Consider the following 19,230-nt stretch of genomic DNA (forward strand, 5'->3'; position numbering starts at 1 on the left):
ACGTTTTTTAAGCCACTTGCGATTTTCGCTGCGTTTTTTACGGCCGTATTCGGAGCTGTTTTCAATAGAGTCTATGTAAATGGCTCCAAAAACGTCCCAAGAAGTGACCTGCACTTCTTTTTCGCTGCCGTTTTTAAAAAAAATGGCCCGTCGGAACAGACGTTTTTCCTATTGAAATAAATGGGCAGATGTTTGAAGAAGAGGACTTACTCCTAAAGCGAAGCAGGGATGAGTTAAAGCTCCGTCCAACAAACAAAAGAAGCTGGTGTGCCACCCATGCCGCATTGCGCCATTATTTGTGTAATGTTTGAAAGAGATTGTGCCTCTTTTTTGTAGAGTAGTGTTTACATCCCCTTGTGGATGTTTATACACCACTGGTCAGTAAAGAATTTGTTGTTTGCATTACTTGGGTCTACTGTATTTTATTGCTTGCGACTAACCCTGCGGTCCTTGCCGGTACTTGGCCTTACATAGGGATACATTCTATAGACACGGTGAATGCTAACACTCAATTGCTATTTAGGCTAGGACTTCACAGAGACTGATTGATTTTAATTGATCTTATTTTTAAATTCTATTACTTATTTAAGGGTTGCATGCGACTCAATGTATAGCTTTGTACTGCGGCTGTTGATTTGTAGCTAAAATCAATTAGTTGCATGCTAATGCGTTTCCATGATGGCCTTATTTTCACATTTCCAGGAAAAATAACAGAAGACCATCACAACACAGAGTTCTGAGTAAAGATGCTCCATATAAGGAGAGCTGACAGGTCCACCTTAAAATGGGTAAATCACAGGTGACGTCTTTTCTGATTGTAGACTTTCTCTTTCCATTTTATCTCCACCCAGCCAGGACCGCTATGATGGCTTCTCCTGACATAACATTACAGAGTTTGCTGCTGAGATATCTTTAGTTCTTCACTTCTGCAGCCATCTTCAGCTTCTAGAGCAACGTAAAGAATTCAGACCACAAAATAGACCCCTTAATTCATGCAGACCCCAGACCAGACCACCAAATAAATTTAGACACCAGCCTAAACCCGTATATAAATTCAGACCCTAGACCAGACCCCAGAACAGACCCAATTAACTGCAGACCCCAGGCAAGACTCCAAAATGTAAACCCCAAAACAGAGTAAATAAAATGAATGCAGACCCTAGACCAGACATCTAAATAATGTCAGACCTCAGACCAGACCCCTCAATTAATTGCAGACCACAGACCAGACCGCTAAATTCAGACCCCAAACCAGAGTAAAGAAAGTGGATTTAGATACCTGACCAAGACCTCTAAATAAATTCAAATCCCAGAACAGACCCTTAAATTCATGCAGATCCCAGATAAATGAGTTGGTCGATTGCAAGCAGCTTGTAATGAGGGCGAGCCGTATAACCTCCATTTCCAGCTTATAAACTGATCATGTTATTAAATTGGTTGCCTGTTTCTTTATATTAACTGTTTAGGTGCTCACTGTTAATGTATATTTGTGTATCTGTTGTGTTTCACTGTATAGAAGGTTTTGTCTTACAGGTTGGCAGGAGGACAGGCCGCAGTTCCCAGTGGCACTGTCTTATGTGCGGTGCTGTCACTGTACATAGCAATGAGAGGCTGCTGGACAGTCACAGGGGAGGTACAGGGGGTTTGGAAAGAAAGAGCCTGGTGCTGGCTGGGATCAGAGTGTAATGGCAGTGATGCGCTGCGCCACCATGAAGTCAGGTGAGACGGTGAGAGTCAATAACAAAGCAGAAAATAAGCTAAAAAAATGACCTCTTATGGTCTGTAGGCTGATAGAGAAGGCCTATCCTACGTAGGGGTAGGCCTATAAGTGTAGGCTGTCACTGAAACCGTCAGCCTAGAGTGGTTCGCTCTGAGGAGTCTACTGGGGCTGTGAGAATAGTCAGCCTGGCATGGGAACCAGTGGTCAGTAGAGCAGTACTGTGCTCAAACCCAGGAGAGGCTGTAACTAGGTCCTGATTAGGATAAAGAACATTCCATGTATTAGAGGGCCGCTTAGATAGCTGCAGTGATGAATGGTTGCCCTGCAGGCCTGAGATGTGGCCTAGTAGTACACTCCTGAATTGTACTGGACTGGGTGCAGTAGTCACTATGACGAGTGGTGTGGTAGGAGCCCTTCAGCGTCAGGACCCTAGTAAGAGTGCATAGGAGCAGATATTTAATATAGTAAAAAGTATTAAAACTTATAAAACCCACTGTGTCAGTTGTATCGGGGCAGTCCCCTTCATCAGGAATACTATGTTTCACAGCATTTAAACAATTTAAATGTCTCTATATTATATAAACAAACCTTTCTACGTTTACTCACGCAATACTGTAAGTGACGTTCCGAACTCTAAGGCCCTGTTCACACAGAGTTTTTTTGCAGGCAGAAAAATTTTGAGGCAGACTTTGACCTGCCTGCGATTTGCGCAGCATTTACCATTGCGGTTTTCGCCGGTGGCCACTGCGCGCCGCGTGCAAAAAACACTGTGAAAAACACTTTCTCTGCCTCTCATTGATTTCAATGGGAGGTCAGAGGCGGAACTGCGAGCCGCTAAAAGCTGCTGCAGAAAAGAAACGCCTCCGCCTTCCATTGAAATTAATAGAAGACAGTTTTGGCCGTTTTTTGGTGCTGATTCCAATGCGGTTTCCGTGTCAAAATCAGCGTAAAAAACTCAGTGTGATCTGGGCCTAAATCTCTTTATACTTCCTATAATGGACATATCTCTCTATGGCAGATGTTTCGGAAGAGGTTCTTTCTCGCTCTTTTACCCTTTCTATTCCTCTAATGCTTCATCCCAATTACATTATTTAATACAGGGAATTTCTTATATTTCTTTTTCCATGCAAAAATACATATATTAATAAAATAGGATAAAAACAACCAATATGAATCTATGGGGAATAGTAAAGACTCATGACTTGCCTAAGTAGAGTCGTGTGCTATTGAACCTTCACTTTATCCCTTCTTTTCCCCCACCCCTACCTTTGAGAAAAGACACGTGACACCGAGGTTGGATGTGAAATGGCCACAGCAGCCGTTTATTAATTTTCATAGTTTTATAAAATGCAATTTTGATCCGAAACATTCGGATAACTAATTAGGAATCCAACCAGAGATTTCCTCCTAATAATTCACATGACCCAACATGGGTCAGAATCATAAATAACAATTAACGTTAACATTAATCCTAGCAGGGGAAGTCCTTGAAGCCATTTTTAGATATTCCTTTTTTTCCTCGAGTTAGCCATCTGCAACACCACCAACACATTACCTCCAGCCGTAAACCAGCTCGGAGGCACCGCTCACCTCTGAAGATGGCTCCAACCACCAGAAGACCACTTCAAAGGGATAACACCCTATGAAGTCTTCAAACCATGTACCTTTTTTGGGGGACGCATACCCCCGATGCGACCCCCCCACCACTTCGTACTGACCGACCTCAAGGACTCCCCCCGCCAGCTGCTATGACACCTGGACCTGCTCCGAATAAAAATAAAACAATATGTTAGATAAGCACACAGTAAAACAACACAATCATAGACGAACCCACATAAAGACCACAAGAGACAAACCAAACAAAGGGCGGGAGGGTGGGAGCTTATGAAAATAAGTGTTTCTCCTCCCGCTGCTTCCGGCTCAATGCCGAAAACAGCGGGAAGACTAGTAACGTCCCCTAACTCCTCCCTACCTCTCGTCTACCTCCCCCTGCATCTCCCTCTTGTTAACCCTTTCCCTCCTAGGTCCCGTCATGGAGGCTTCCCCCTGAAGCCCTGCGGGCTGCGTCCAGCCTCTTCTTGACTTGCCTAAGTAGAGTCGTGTGTTATTGAACCTTCACTTTATCCCTTCTTTTCCCCCACCCCTACCTTTGAGAAAAGACACGTGACACCGAGGTTGGATGTGAAATGGCCACAGCAGCCGTTTATTAATTTTCATAGTTTTATAAAATGCAATTTTGATCCGAAACATTCGGATATTTAATTAGGAATCCAACCAGAGAATTCCTCCTAATAATTCACATGACCCAACATGGGTCAGAATCATAAATAACAATTAACGTTAACATTAATCCGAGCAGGGGAAGTCCTTGAAGCCATTTTTAGATATTCCTTTTTTACCTTGAGTTAGCCATCTGCAACACCACCAACACATTACCTCCAGCCGTAAACCAGCTCGGAGGCACCGCTCACCTCTGCAGATGGCTCCAACCACCAGAAGACCACTTCAAAGGGATAACACCCTATGAAGTCTTCAAACCATGTACCTTCTTTGGGGGACGCATACCCCCGATGCGACCCCCCCACCACTTTGTACTGACCGACCTCAAGGACTCCCCCCGCCACAGCGAAACAGGCCTTGACCACCTTAAGCCTGTGAGTTCCGCCACACCACCACCGCCCTTTCAATTCCTTCTGCTATTGCCAGACTCCACAGATCAATCCCAACCTCGGTCAGATGAACCCCATCACTCCTCCAGTAGTTCCCCACTCCTGACTCCAAATCCCTGTGCCGCACACAAATGCCCCCATTCTTGGCCACAAAACGGGACACCGCCCGATTTACTTTGATGCAAGCCTTATTGACCCTCTCCACTGACCTAGCCAACCGCCTATGCTTCCTCGGAACAATGTCAGACCACACTATCACTAAGCCGGGATAAGAAACCCACAAACACAACATATCGTGTTTGATATCCCGCACCAACTCACGAAAAGGGCGAACCCCCAAGTCATTTCCACCCACGTGCAACACCAAGACTTCTGGAACCCTATCCAGACGAGAGTATGTCTGAAATTCCGCTAACACCCTGCTCCACAACATACCTCTAAATCCCAGCCAATGCAAAACCTCGTCCTGCCGCAGAATGCGCAACTGGCGACCGTCAGGGCGGACGTCCGCCCTCAAAGCCCCCCAATGCACGTAAGAGTGGCCCAACAACCACACAAGACACGGAAGCTGATCTGAAACGGAAAAGAAAGTTAAATACAAGCACACAAACGTTTTCGCCCACTAACAATATGACTCATAACAAATGGGGGCGCATGTAGGACCTAAACCTGTTGGACTCCCAACGGCCAATGCGCCGCACCCCCTCGTCATCCAGCCCCCAGCGCCCCGCCTCGGTTGCTGCGCCAATCCTGAAGGAATGAGATGAGTAAGGGCCCACCGCGATGCCGACCGCCGCCAAGCATTTTTTAAATACTGAGCCAAATTGAAATCTGGACAAGAATGACCCATCCTCGTGACATAGCAACGGCAACTCGGGAGACCCCACTTGTGGTTTAAAAACACGCATGCAAGCGACCGGACACATCGCCGATCCCGGGAGGGCAAACAAAACTATCCGCTTTCCTTTACCCAGTTGGTCAGTTTTTGACCGCCGCAACCATACCTCGAGCCTATCCCCATATAGGCTCACCCCCTCCAGTCTCAACCCCCCTGCCCGCTTGGTACTAGGTGAAACCAGCTCGCCAATTCTAAGTGCCCCAAAGAACGCTAAGGAAAATGCTAACTGAAATAACTCCACCTCGGACGAAGAACGACATACAGACACTAGCGATACGCCCAAAGAGATGAGAAGAGAAAACGACACGGGCCTTCTACAATCCGCTTCGACCCTACCTCGACGCAGACCCTTTAAAGCCTGTTCCACTAAAAATTTGTTAGACACATCCCGAAAGCCCCGCAACTTAAAACCAAAAGCCAACGCAGAAATGAAACGATTGACCTTTGCCAACGAAAACCCCGCCTCCCAGGCGTCCCCCAACCAGTACAAAAGTGCCACCAACCTGTCTTGATCCGTGCTGACGTTACCCAACTCTCTTACCCACTCATCCCACTGCTTACAACAAGCAGAATAAGCACTCCACGTCGTACGTGCCAATGACCTTTCCACCAATCGCTCTACGGGACCGAAACCAGATCCCAGAGATGTTCCGGACAAGCCAAACCGAGACGCTCCGCTCCCGGTGCCAATTGACGAAATCGATCCCACTGCGTGCGAGAAAGAGCATCAGCGATACAATTCCGTACCCCCGGCACATGTACCGCCACCACCCACGCGTTCAAAGACAAACACACCAAAACCAAATGTCGCAACAACTAAACTACCGGAGGAGAGGATGCAGTGATGTTATTAATGGCCAGCACCACCCCCATGTTGTCGCAGTAAAACCGAACCTTCTTATCCCTGAGCCTGTCCCCTCAAATGGTCGCCGCAACCACGATAGGGAACAGCTCGAGCAGGGCCAGATTCCGCGTGAGTCCACTGGACACCCAGCTAGCCGGCCAGTTACCTGCACACCAAGGACCACCCCCGTACGCTCCAAACCCACCTGCACCAGCCGCATCCGTAAAAATTTGTAAGTCACTCGTATCCTGCGCTGGAGCCATCCATAGCGAGCGACCGTTATACTGACCCAAAAATTCGTCCCAAACCTGCAGATCAGCCCGATGCTCTTCCCTGAGCCGCACAAAGTGATGTGGCGCATGAACGCCCGCCGTCGCCGCCGCCAGACCTCTACTAAAAACCCTCCCCATTTGCATAATCCGGCAAGCGAAATTCAACTTCCCCAGCAGCGACTGAAGATCGCGCAACGTAATTTTTTTTAACCTACAAGCCCGACGTACCTCCTGATTCAATGACCCTAGCTTATCCGCAGGGAGACGACATTCCATTGCCACCGAATCAATTTCAATTCCTAAAAAACAAATGGTCGATACCGGGCCCTCAGTCTTTTCTGGCGCCAAGGGGATCCCAAAATCCCTCACAACCTTCTGCAATGAATGAAGCAAATTACCGCAAATAGGCGAACCCCCCGGGCCGACGCACAAAAAATCATCCAGGTAATGTATCAAAGAGTCGACCCCGGCTACTCCCTTCGTCACCCATTCCACGAAGCTACTAAATGCCTCGAAATACGCGCAAGAAAGGGAACACCCCATCGGAAGACACCTATCCACATAAAAAGCCCCATTCCAAAAACAACCCAACAACCGTTGGCTTTCTGGATGAACCGGCAACAACCGGAAAGCCGCCTCAATGTCGGTTTTTGCTAACAGCGCACCGGGCCCCGCAGCGCGAACTAGCCCCACCGCCTTGTCGAATGATGTATACACAACGGAGCACAACTCGTGATCAATCCCATCATTCACCGACGGACCCTTGGGAAACGATAAAAGCTGAATGAAACGAAATTTTCGAGGCTCTCGCTTTGGCACAATACCCAATGGGGACACCACTAAATCCTTTATTGGCGGATCAACAAAAGGCCCCGCCATGCGACCCAGCGAAACTTCTTTAAACAGTTTTTCCGACACGACCTCGGCATGCAAGTAAGCCGACTTAAGATTGCGCCGCGTCACCGGAACCTCATAAGGAGGCGGAGGAATAATGAAACCAACACAAAAACCTTCATAAATTAACTTGGCCGCAACCTTATCTGGATACTCATTTAGATACGGGACCATCCTTTCCAACCTCACCGGCGACAACCCCTTGACCAGCCGAGGAGGACTGGTTCCCTGACCGCTTCTTCCGCATACATTTTGCAGCCCCGTGGGATGAACCATTACATTCTGAACACACGTGCTTGAACTTACACGTGGCCCCGAACTTACACTGGCCATCGTTAAATTGCCAGCAGAATCCCAGTTTTGCCCCTGAGCCTTGCCCGGCCTGGCTGGACTGACCTCCTTGGCCAACGCTCCCGGGAAAGGACTGCTTCACAGGAGCCGTAACCCTCAACCAAAGCGCAATATCCTTCTGGTCCCACCGAATCGCCGGCCGAACCGCCTTTCGCTGACGGAATTGCTCATCATACCTTAACCACGCCTGCCCCCCGTATGCCCTGTGAGCTTCCCCGATGGCATAAAAATAGCAAAATAACGCCGAACAATTTTCCGGCGCCTTCTCTCTGATCACGCTGGCTAATATGGCAAACGCCTGCGACCAATTGACGAACGTCTGCGGGATAAGCCTATACTGCCGACGTTCCTCCTCCTCCTTCTTACTCTCGTCCCGCTTGCCTTTATCCAAATTGAATTTAGCAAGCGGCAGAAGAGAAAAAATCTCCACACACTCGTCCTTCCAGATCCGCTCGCGTACCTCCTGTTTTAAGTGCGCCCCCAACGGACCTTCGAAGCAAACATACACCTCGCCGCGAGCACGATCGTCAAGACGCACCCTATCGCCATCTTTTTGCGCCTCGGTCTAAACTGATACCGCGACCGCCTCCTTAGACGCCGCCAGCCCTTCCACAATCCCGGGACGTGACTGTAACGATCCAACCTCCCGGGGACCTTCCCAAACCACCGCAGGGGACACCGCCGTACTTACCGGCGCCGCCGCCCTATCTAGACGCCCGACCAGCTCCCGCAAGCAACCTACTAAATTAGCTAAGCCCGCGCCGTCGCGCCCTACCGCGCCGCTACCGGCAGCCGATGCCACGCTTGCTGCCCCCCCACTGACACCCGACATAAAAATCGCTGGATATGGCAAAGAAGGAGTTATGCACTCACCGGGCTGCACAGGCGCTGTGTTCCCGTCAGCCGGACCATCCTGACCTCGCCGAAAATCGTCCAATTCGCCTTCTTCCAAATCCTCTCTCGCAGACGACTGGCCATCCCACCGACATCTCCTAAACGGGGACAACGACGTGCTGACAGATGGGCCGGCCACCTGCCGCCCGACCGCGGGGACCCATACTTCCGACCGGACCTGTTGCCTCGTCGCCGCTGCAGATCAAGGCGTCCTCCTCGACGGTCTTGAGGAAGCTTGCCCCCTGGCCGGAACATCACCATGTGGGGCGGCCGTAGACTGTTCTCCCGTTCTTGCATCCGATGGAGGAGGGGTGACAGGGAGCCCGGCCTGCGACCCCCTGTTTACCGCCGAACCTCGTCGCGGCTGGGGATTCCTGCCAGGACGCAGGGCCTGGGAAGAGGCGGCCCTCCCAGCTGCCTGGCCTGCATCGTCCTTTGAAGGTCTCCCCTTGCGACGCCGTGCCCGCGGGACCACCTCCGGGCTGAGGCGTTCTGGAGGGCGGGACCGCCGGGAGCGATGGGGAGACCCGGCCCGAGCTACCGTCGCCCCTGACGACGCTCTCTGCCTCATGCGAGCAGGAGCGCATATTGCCAACTCCCCCCCCGCCGCCACAGTACTAGCACTAGGGAGGGGGCCGGGGGAGGGGAGCCTGTCCCCCTGAGCAACAGACCTCGAGCGCCAGGCTTGACGTGGAGACGATTCAGCCCCCGGGATCCTTGCCAGTGCAGCCACGGTCTCCTCTAGCCAGCCGGGACCGTGGAATGCAGCTGCCGCACGCAGCTGCTCGAGCATGCCGACCTCCGACATGGCAGGTAAGCACAGAGCGGGGCAGTAGTGGGAGCTTATGAAAATAAGTGTTTCTCGTCCCGCTGCTTCCGGCTCAATGCCGAAAACAGCGGGAAGACTAGTAACGTCCCCTAACTCCTCCCTACCTCTCGTCTACCTCCCCCTGCATCTCCCTCTTGTTAACCCTTTCCCTCCTAGGTCCCGTCATGGAGGCTTCCCCCTGAAGCCCTGCGGGCTGCGTCCAGCCTCTTCTTTTACTTTACTCGTTCTCAAACTCTAATATTATTCCCAAACCCTATTCCTTTCTTTAGTATTTCTTATTTTTTGGATAGGATGGTGTGACTATATCATTTATTATCCTTGGTCTTTTTACGATCATTTGTGGGGCCCTTCTTCCTTCATCTTTCAAAAACAGATCACTTAATAGTATTTCCCAATTTCTCTTTAGGATTCTTTTAATTTCTTCAATATTACCATTATATTTAGCAAAATAATGTCAGTCCAAATTTATCTTTCTCTTTTTTCCATCTTGCTTTTTTACAAGGTATAACTTTTCCCTGTTCCTTGTTATCTAGGAAGTCTTTCTGTTTCGTTTTTGACACCTTTTTCTTTACTCCCTCTATAATATATTTTTTGCTATTTTACGCAAGCATACATCATAAGCACAAGAAAATAGACAAACGCACAAAAATCAAACCCAATCCCGAAAGACACAACCCAATTTTAGCTAACTTTTTTAACTGTTATTCCTCCCGCTGCTTCCGGCTCAATGCCGAAAACAGCGGGAGGAACAGATACCGAACCCCAACTCCTCCCCTCTCCATCTCCTCCCTCTCCCTGCCTCCACTAACCCTTTCCCCCCTGATTGGCTAACCTTCCCTCCTATGGCAGTCATGGAGGCTTTCCCTTAAGCCCTCCGTGCTGCCGTCCAGCCTCGTCTTGACTGGCCTAAGTAGGGTCATGTGCTATTTTACCTTTTATTCCCCTTTTCCACCCATCCACCAAATAAGGATATGTGACAACCGAGATTGGATGTGAAATGGCCACAGCAGCCGTTTATTAATTTACATTATTTTTTAAATACAATTTAATCCAAAACATTCGGATAACTACTTTAGGAATTCGACCAGAGAATTCCTCCTATAATTCACATGACCCAACATGGGTCAAAATCATAAATAACAATCAACATTTCAACACTAAACAGAGCAGGGGAAGTCCTTGAGGCCAGTTTTTTTTACAGATTTTCCTTTTACGTTAGCCATCTGCAAACCACCAACAACTATTTACCTCCTGCCGTAAACCAGCTCGGAGGCACCGCTCACCTCTGCAGATGGCTCCATCCACCAGAAGACCACTTCAAAGGGTTAACACCCTATGAAGTCTTCAAATTATATACCTTTTTGGGGGACGCATACCCCCGATGCGACCCCCCACCATTTTGTACTGACCAACCTCCAGGACTCCCCCTGCCACAGCGAAACAGGCCTTGACCACCTTAAGCCTGTGAGTCCCTCCAAACCACCACCGCCCTCTTAATTCCTTCTGCTAAGGACAGGCTCCACAAATCAATTCCAACCTCGGTCAAATGTACTCCATCCCTCCGCCAATATCTTCCAATTCCTGACTCCAAATCCCTGTGTCGAACACAAATGCCCGGACACATCGCCGACCCCGGGAGGGCAAACAACACTATCCGCTTACCCCGTCCTACTTGATCAGTCTTGGACCGCCACAAAAACAACTCGAGTCTATCCCCATATAGACCCACATCCGCCTGTCGCAATCCCCCAGCCCTCACCGCACTAGGATAAACCAACTCACTAATTCTGAGTGCTCCAAAAAACGCTAGAGAAAAAGCCAAACGAAACAACTCTACCTCATAAGGCGAATTACAAACAGCCCCCAGCAATGCGCCCAACGAACCAAGAAGGGTAAAAGACACGGGTCGCCTCTGATCTGCTTCAGCCCTGCCGCGACGCAAACCCTTCACAGCTTGCCTTACCAAAAAATTCTTGGACACATCCTGAAAACCCCGTAATTTAAATCCAAACGCCAACCCAGCAATGAAACGATTCACCTTAGCCAGAGAAAACTCTGCCTCCCAAGCATCCCCCAACCAGTATAACAATGCCACCAACCTGTCTTGATCCGTGCTGACGTTACCCAACACTCTTACCCACTCTTCCCACTGCTGCCAACAAGCCGAATAAGTACTCCAAGTCGCACTAGCCAACGACCGTTCGTTCAACCGTTCCACGGGACCGAAACCAGATCCCATAGATGTTCCGGGCAAGCCAAACCGAACAGCTCCGCTCCCGGTGCCAATTGACGAAATTGATCCCACTGCGAGTGAGAAAGAGCATCAGCGATACAATTGTAAACCACCGGTACATGCACCGCAACCACCCACGTGTTTAAGGACAAGCACACCAAGACTAAGTGACACAACAACTGAACCACATGTGGAGAAGATGCTGATACGTTATTAATCGCTAACACCACTCCCATGTTATCGCAGTGGAAACAAACCTTTTTATCCCTGAGAATGTGCCCCCAAATGGTCGCCACAACCATGATGGGGAACAGCTCGACGCCGTGCCTGCGGGACCACCTCCGGGCTGAGGCGTTCTGGAGGGCGGGACCGCCGGGAGCGATGGGGAGACCCGGCCCGAGCCACCGTCGCCCCTGACGACGCTCTCTGCCTCATGCGAGCAGGAGCGCATATTGCCAACTCCCCCCCCGCCGCCACAGTACTAGCACTAGGGAGGTGGCCGGGGGAGGGGAGCCTGTCCCCCTGAGCAACAGACCTCGAGCGCCAGGCTTGACGTGGAGACGATTCAGCCCCCGGGATCCTTGCCAGTGCAGCCACGGTCTCCTCTAGCCAGCCGGGACCGTGGAATGCAGCTGCCGCACGCAGCTGCTCGAGCATGCCGACCTCCGACATGGCAGGTAAGCACAGAGCGGGGCAGTAGTGGGAGCTTATGAAAATAAGTGTTTCTCGTCCCGCTGCTTCCGGCTCAATGCCGAAAACAGCGGGAAGACTAGTAACGTCCCCTAACTCCTCCCTACCTCTCGTCTACCTCCCCCTGCATCTCCCTCTTGTTAACCCTTTCCCTCCTAGGTCCCGTCATGGAGGCTTCCCCCTGAAGCCCTGCGGGCTGCGTCCAGCCTCTTCTTTTACTTTACTCGTTCTCAAACTCTAATATTATTCCCAAACCCTATTCCTTTCTTTAGTATTTCTTATTTTTTGGATAGGATGGTGTGACTATATCATTTATTATCCTTGGTCTTTTTACGATCATTTGTGGGGCCCTTCTTCCTTCATCTTTCAAAAACAGATCACTTAATAGTATTTCCCAATTTCTCTTTAGGATTCTTTTAATTTCTTCAATATTACCATTATATTTAGCAAAATAATGTCAGTCCAAATTTATCTTTCTCTTTTTTCCATCTTGCTTTTTTACAAGGTATAACTTTTCCCTGTTCCTTGTTATCTAGGAAGTCTTTCTGTTTCGTTTTTGACACCTTTTTCTTTACTCCCTCTATAATATATTTTTTGCTATTTTACGCAAGCATACATCATAAGCACAAGAAAATAGACAAACGCACAAAAATCAAACCCAATCCCGAAAGACACAACCCAATTTTAGCTAACTTTTTTAACTGTTATTCCTCCCGCTGCTTCCGGCTCAATGCCGAAAACAGCGGGAGGAACAGATACCGAACCCCAACTCCTCCCCTCTCCATCTCCTCCCTCTCCCTGCCTCCACTAACCCTTTCCCCCCTGATTGGCTAACCTTCCCTCCTATGGCAGTCATGGAGGCTTTCCCTTAAGCCCTCCGTGCTGCCGTCCAGCCTCGTCTTGACTGGCCTAAGTAGGGTCATGTGCTATTTTACCTTTTATTCCCCTTTTCCACCCATCCACCAAATAAGGATATGTGACAACCGAGATTGGATGTGAAATGGCCACAGCAGCCGTTTATTAATTTACATTATTTTTTAAATACAATTTAATCCAAAACATTCGGATAACTACTTTAGGAATTCGACCAGAGAATTCCTCCTATAATTCACATGACCCAACATGGGTCAGAATCATAAATAACAATCAACATTTCAACACTAAACAGAGCAGGGGAAGTCCTTGAAGCCAGTTTTTTTTACAGATTTTCCTTTTACGTTAGCCATCTGCAAACCACCAACAACTATTTACCTCCTGCCGTAAACCAGCTCGGAGGCACCGCTCACCTCTGCAGATGGCTCCATCCACCAGAAGACCACTTCAAAGGGATAACACCCTATGAAGTCTTCAAATTATATACCTTTTTGGGGGACGCATACCCCCGATGCGACCCCCCACCATTTTGTACTGACCAACCTCCAGGACTCCCCCTGCCACAGCGAAACAGGCCTTAACCACCTTAAGCCTGTGAGTCCCTCCAAACCACCACCGCCCTCTTAATTCCTTCTGCTAAGGACAGGCTCCACAAATCAATTCCAACCTCGGTCAAATGTACTCCATCCCTCCGCCAATATCTTCCAACTCCTGACTCCAAATCCCTGTGTCGAACACAAATGCACGGACACATCGCCGACCCCGGGAGGGCAAACAACACTATCCGCTTACCCCGTCCTACTTGATCAGTCTTGGACCGCCACAAATACAACTCGAGTCTATCCCCATATAGACCCACATCCGCCTGTCGCAATCCCCCAGCCCTCACCGCACTAGGATAAACCAACTCACTAATTCTGAGTGCTCCAAAAAACGCTAGAGAAAAAGCCAAACGAAACAACTCTACCTCATAAGGCGAATTACAAACAGCCCCCAGCAATGCGCCCAACGAACCAAGAAGGGTAAAAGACACGGGTCGCCTCTGATCTGCTTCAGCCCTGCCGCGACGCAAACCCTTCACAGCTTGCCTTACCAAAAAATTCTTGGACACATCCTGAAAACCCCGTAATTTAAATCCAAACGCCAACCCAGCAATGAAACGATTCACCTTAGCCAGAGAAAACTCTGCCTCCCAAGCATCCCCCAACCAGTATAACAATGCCACCAACCTGTCTTGATCCGTGCTGACGTTACCCAACACTCTTACCCACTCTTCCCACTGCAGCCAACAAGCCGAATAAGTACTCCAAGTCGCACTAGCCAACGACCGTTCGTTCAACCGTTCCACGGGACCGAAACCAGATCCCATAGATGTTCCGGGCAAGCCAAACCGAACAGCTCCGCTCCCGGTGCCAATTGACGAAATTGATCCCACTGCGAGTGAGAAAGAGCATCAGCGATACAATTGTAAACCCCCGGTACATGCACCGCAACCACCCACGTGTTTAAGGACAAGCACACCAAGACTAAGTGACGCAACAACTGAACCACATGTGGAGAAGATGCTGATACGTTATTAATCGCTAACACCACTCCCATGTTATCACAGTGGAAACAAACCTTTTTATCCCTGAGAATGTGCCCCCAAATGGTCGCCACAACCATGATGGGGAACAGCTCGAGCAGGGCCAGATTCTGTGTAAGACCACTGATCACCCAGCTGTGTGGCCAGTCCCCCGCACACCATTTACCTCCTGCATACGCACCAAAACCACCGGACACCTCCACGTCAGTAAACAGCTCCAACTCGCTCATATACTGTACCGGCGATATCCACAACGATCTAACATTATATTGCCCGAGAAACGCGTCCCAGACCTGCAGATCCGCCCTGTGTTCCACCATAATCCTCACGAAATGAGGGAATGCCCGGATACCCGCCGTCGCTGCCGCCAATTGCCTACTAAAATCTCTACCCATTGGCATAATCCGACAGGCAAAGTTCAACTTCCCCAGCAGAGACTGGAGATCGCGCAAAGTGATCTTCTTCAATCGGCAGGCACGCCTCACCTCTTAACGCAATGACAGTAATTTATCCTCAGGAAGCCTGCACTCGAATTGCACTCGAATTGCATTGCAACCGAATCAATTTTGATACCTAAAAAACAGATGGTAGGGACAGGGCCCTCAGTTTTACCAGGCACCAGAGGAATTCCAAGATACGTCGCAACCTTCTGCAAGGAATACAATAAATAACCGCAAATAGGGGAACCGCTAGGGCCGACGCACAAAAAATCGTCAAGATAATGTATTAACGAATCCACCCCAGCTACGCCCTTCGTCACCCATTCCACAAAGCTACTAAATGCCTCGAAGTATGCGCAAGAAAGGGAGCACCCCATTGGAAGACACCTATCGAAATAAAACCCCCCGTTCCAGAAGCAACCTAACAGCCGTTGGCTCTCCGGATGGTCCGGCAGCTAGCGAAAAGCCGCCTCAATGTCAGTTTTTGCCAACAACGCCCCAGGCCCCGCCTCACGCACTAACACCTCCGCTTTGTCAAATGACGTGTAAACAACCGAGCATAAATCGTGATCTATCCCATCATTTACCGACGACCCCCTGGGAAAAGACAAATGCTGAATCAAACGGAATTTATGGGGCTCCCGCTTCGGCACAATTCCCAAGGGGGATACCACTAGATTCTCTATCGGCGGCTCGACAAAAGGCCCGGCCATGCGACCCAACGAAACTTCCTTCAAAAGTTTTTTTGAAACGACCGCCGAGTGCAAATAAGCCGACCTAAGATTGCGCCGTGTAAGCGGAACCTCATACGGAGGAGGGGGAATAACAAAACCAAACAAAAAACACTCATAAATTAACTTGGCTGCAACCCTATTCGGATATTCATTTAGATACGGGGCCATCCTTTCCACCCTCACCGGCGACAGCCCCTTGACCAACGGAGGAGGACTGAGTGCCTGAACGCTTCCCTTTTCGCATACATTTTGCAGCCCCATGCGAGGAGTCGTTGCACTCCGAACAGACATGCTTAAATTTACAAGTGGCCCCGAACTTACACTGGCCATCATTGAATTGCCAGCAGTACCCGAGTATTGACCCAGAGCCCTGTCCGGACTGACTAGACTGACCTCCTTGGCCAATGCTTCCGGGAAAGGACTGCTTAACCGGGGCCGTCACCCGCAACCAAAGCGCAATATTCTTCTAATCCCACCGAATCGCCGGCCGGACCGCATTCCGCTGGCAAAACTGCTCATCATACCGCAACCACACCTGACCCCCGTACACCCGATGAGCCTCCCCGATGGCATCGAAATAGCAAAACAACGGTAAGCAATTTTCAGGCGCCTTTTCCCCAATCACACTCGCCAAAATAGCAAAAGCTTGCGACCAATTCACGAACGTCTGCGGGATAAGCCTATACCGCCGACGCTCCTCTTCCTCCTTCTTACTCTCATCCCGCTTGCCCTTATCCAAGTTGAACTTCGCAAGCGGCAGAAGAGAAAAAATTTCCACGTACTCGTCCTTCCAAATCCATTCCCGAACCTCCTGTTTAAGGTGGGCCCCTAAAGGACCCTCAAAACAGACATAAACCTCGCCCCGAGCACGATCATCAAGCCAAATTCTATCCCCGTCCTTCTGCGCCTTGGTTTGAACAGACACTGCCACTGCTTCCTTGGATGCCCCCGAAACTTCCCCAAACAGGGACCGCGGCTGTACATCACGAGGACCTTCCCAGACCACCGCCGGGGACCCCGCCGGAACTGCAGGTGCTGCAGCCCTATCTAAGCGCCCGACTAACTTGCGCTAAATACCCACTAAATCCGATAAGCCATCGCGCCCGGCAACGCCACTACCAACAGCCGATACTTCCGCGCTCGCTGCCCCACCCCCAACACCCGACATGAAAATTGCTGGATACGGCAAAGTAGGAGTTACGCACCCACCAGGCTGCCCAGGCGCTGTGTTCCCGCCAGCCGGAAAATTCTGACCGCGCTGCGACTCGTCCAGCTCTCCATCTTCCAGATCCCCTCTCGCTGACGACTGGCACTCACACCAAAATCTCCGACACGGGGACCCCGGCATGCTGACAGAGGGGCCGGCGACCTGCCGCCTGACCGCAAGGACCCAGACTTCCGACCGGACCTGTTGCCTCGTCGTATTCGCTGTTCTTGGCATCCTCACCGAAGCCTGCCCCCTGGCCGGCACATCATCATGCGGGGCGGCCGTGGACTGCACCCTGGACACTGCATCTGAAGGCAGTGGCGTAACAGGGAGCCCGGCCTGCGACTCCCTGTGAACCGCCGAGCCCCGTGACAGCTAGGGATTCCTGCCAGGACGAAGGCCCTGGGAGGAGGCGGCCATCCCAGCAGCCGGCCTACAGTGTCCTTAGAAGGGCTCCCCCTGTACGTCGAGCCCGCTGGACCACATCTGGACTCAACCGTTCAGGTGGGCGGGACCGCCGGGAGCGGCGGGGTGACCGAGCCTGAGCAACCGCCACTCCCGACGATGCCCTCTGTTTTATTTCAGCAGGGGCAGCAATTAGCAACTCCCCCCCCCCCACCACCATGTCACCAGTGCCAGAGAGAGGGGCGGGGGAGGGGAGCGCATCCGGGCTAGCAGCCGACACAGAGCGAAGACGGGCCCGTCTGAGGTATCCTCGCCAGCGCTGCCACCATCTCCTCCAACCACCCCGGACCGTGGAACTCAGCTGCCGCTCGCAGCTGATCAAGCATGCTGACTGGAGATGCCATACTCGCAGGTAAGCAGGGCAGTGGGAGCTAACTTTTTTACCTGTTATTCCTCAAGCTGCTTCTGGCTCAATGCCGAAAACAGCGGGAGGAACAGATACCGAACCCCAACTCCTCCCCTCTCCATCTCCTCCCTCTCCCTGCCTCCACTAACCCTTTGCCCCCTGATTGGCTAACCTTCCCTCCTATGGCAGTCATGGAGGCTTTCCCTTAAGCCCTCCGTGCTGCCGTCCAGCCTCGTCTTTACTTTGTGACTTTTGCCTGATCAAACCGAGTTGTGATTCATTGTTTGCTCCATATAAATAACTATATATTTGATGTTGTGTATTTTCTGACCACCACTGCAATCCTTTGTTTTAGATGATTTTAACAGTTTTTATGAGATTATATTATTTTGTCTGTATTTATTGCACTAATAAAGATATTTTGTTATTGACCATGTGTCGTTTTGCTATATGGTTTTGTGGTATACATTTGTAGCTATTTGACAGGTATAATATGCTGCAATACATAAGTATTGTAGGATATTATAACAGCGATCGGACAGTTGGACCTTCAAGTCCCTAGTGAGACGAAAAAAACATTTTAAAAAAAAGTTTAAAAAAATGTTATACAAAAATAAAAAAAGTAAGAATTTAAAGTAATACATTTAAAACTCACCCTTTTTCCATTATCAAGAACTTAATTATTAGAAAAAATAATAAACTATACAGAATTGGTATTGCCGCATCCGTAATGGCCTGAACTATAAAAATATGATGTCATTTATCCAATGCAGTGAACACCATAAAAATAAATAATAAAAAAACAATACCAGAATTGCTATGTTTTTGGTCACCTTAGAATAAAAAGTGATCAAAAAGTTGCATGTATCCAAAAATGGTACCAATAAAAAAACATATAGCTCGTCTTGCAAAAAACAAGCCCTCATACAGCTCTGTCGACCAAAACATTTTTTTAAAGTTGTGGTTCTCAGATTGTGGCAACAGAAAAAATACATTATTTTTACAAAATAAATGTTATTGTGCAAATAGTTGTAAAACATAAAAAAGCAATATAAATTTGGTATCGCCAAAATCGTACTGACCCACAGAATAAATTAAAAATATGTCAATTATAGTACACGGTGAACGCTGTAAAAAAAAGGATAAAAACAATAGCAGAATTGCTGTTTTTTTGTCACCACGCTTCTCAAAAAATAGAATAAAAAGTGATCAAGAAGTTGCATGTATCCAAAAATGGTGCCGATAAAAACTACAGACTGTCCCGCAAAAAACAAGCCCTCACACCG

General features: G+C 49.5%; 1 protein-coding gene across 1 annotated transcript in view; it reads right to left on the reverse strand.

Annotated features, from left to right (window-relative positions):
* Positions 1 to 5,024: 5,024 nt before the first annotated feature.
* The window catches only part of LOC142656977 (uncharacterized), a 29,488-nt gene continuing 15,282 nt past the window's right edge, over positions 5,025 to 19,230 (reverse strand). The window contains exon 2 of the mRNA XM_075832028.1: positions 5,025 to 5,840. Coding sequence (XP_075688143.1) covers positions 5,025 to 5,840 — 816 coding nt within the window. The remainder of the gene's footprint in view (positions 5,841 to 19,230) is intronic.

This window comes from Rhinoderma darwinii, chromosome 7 (genome assembly GCF_050947455.1).
Source record: "Rhinoderma darwinii isolate aRhiDar2 chromosome 7, aRhiDar2.hap1, whole genome shotgun sequence".
Lineage (NCBI taxonomy): Eukaryota > Metazoa > Chordata > Amphibia > Anura > Rhinodermatidae > Rhinoderma > Rhinoderma darwinii.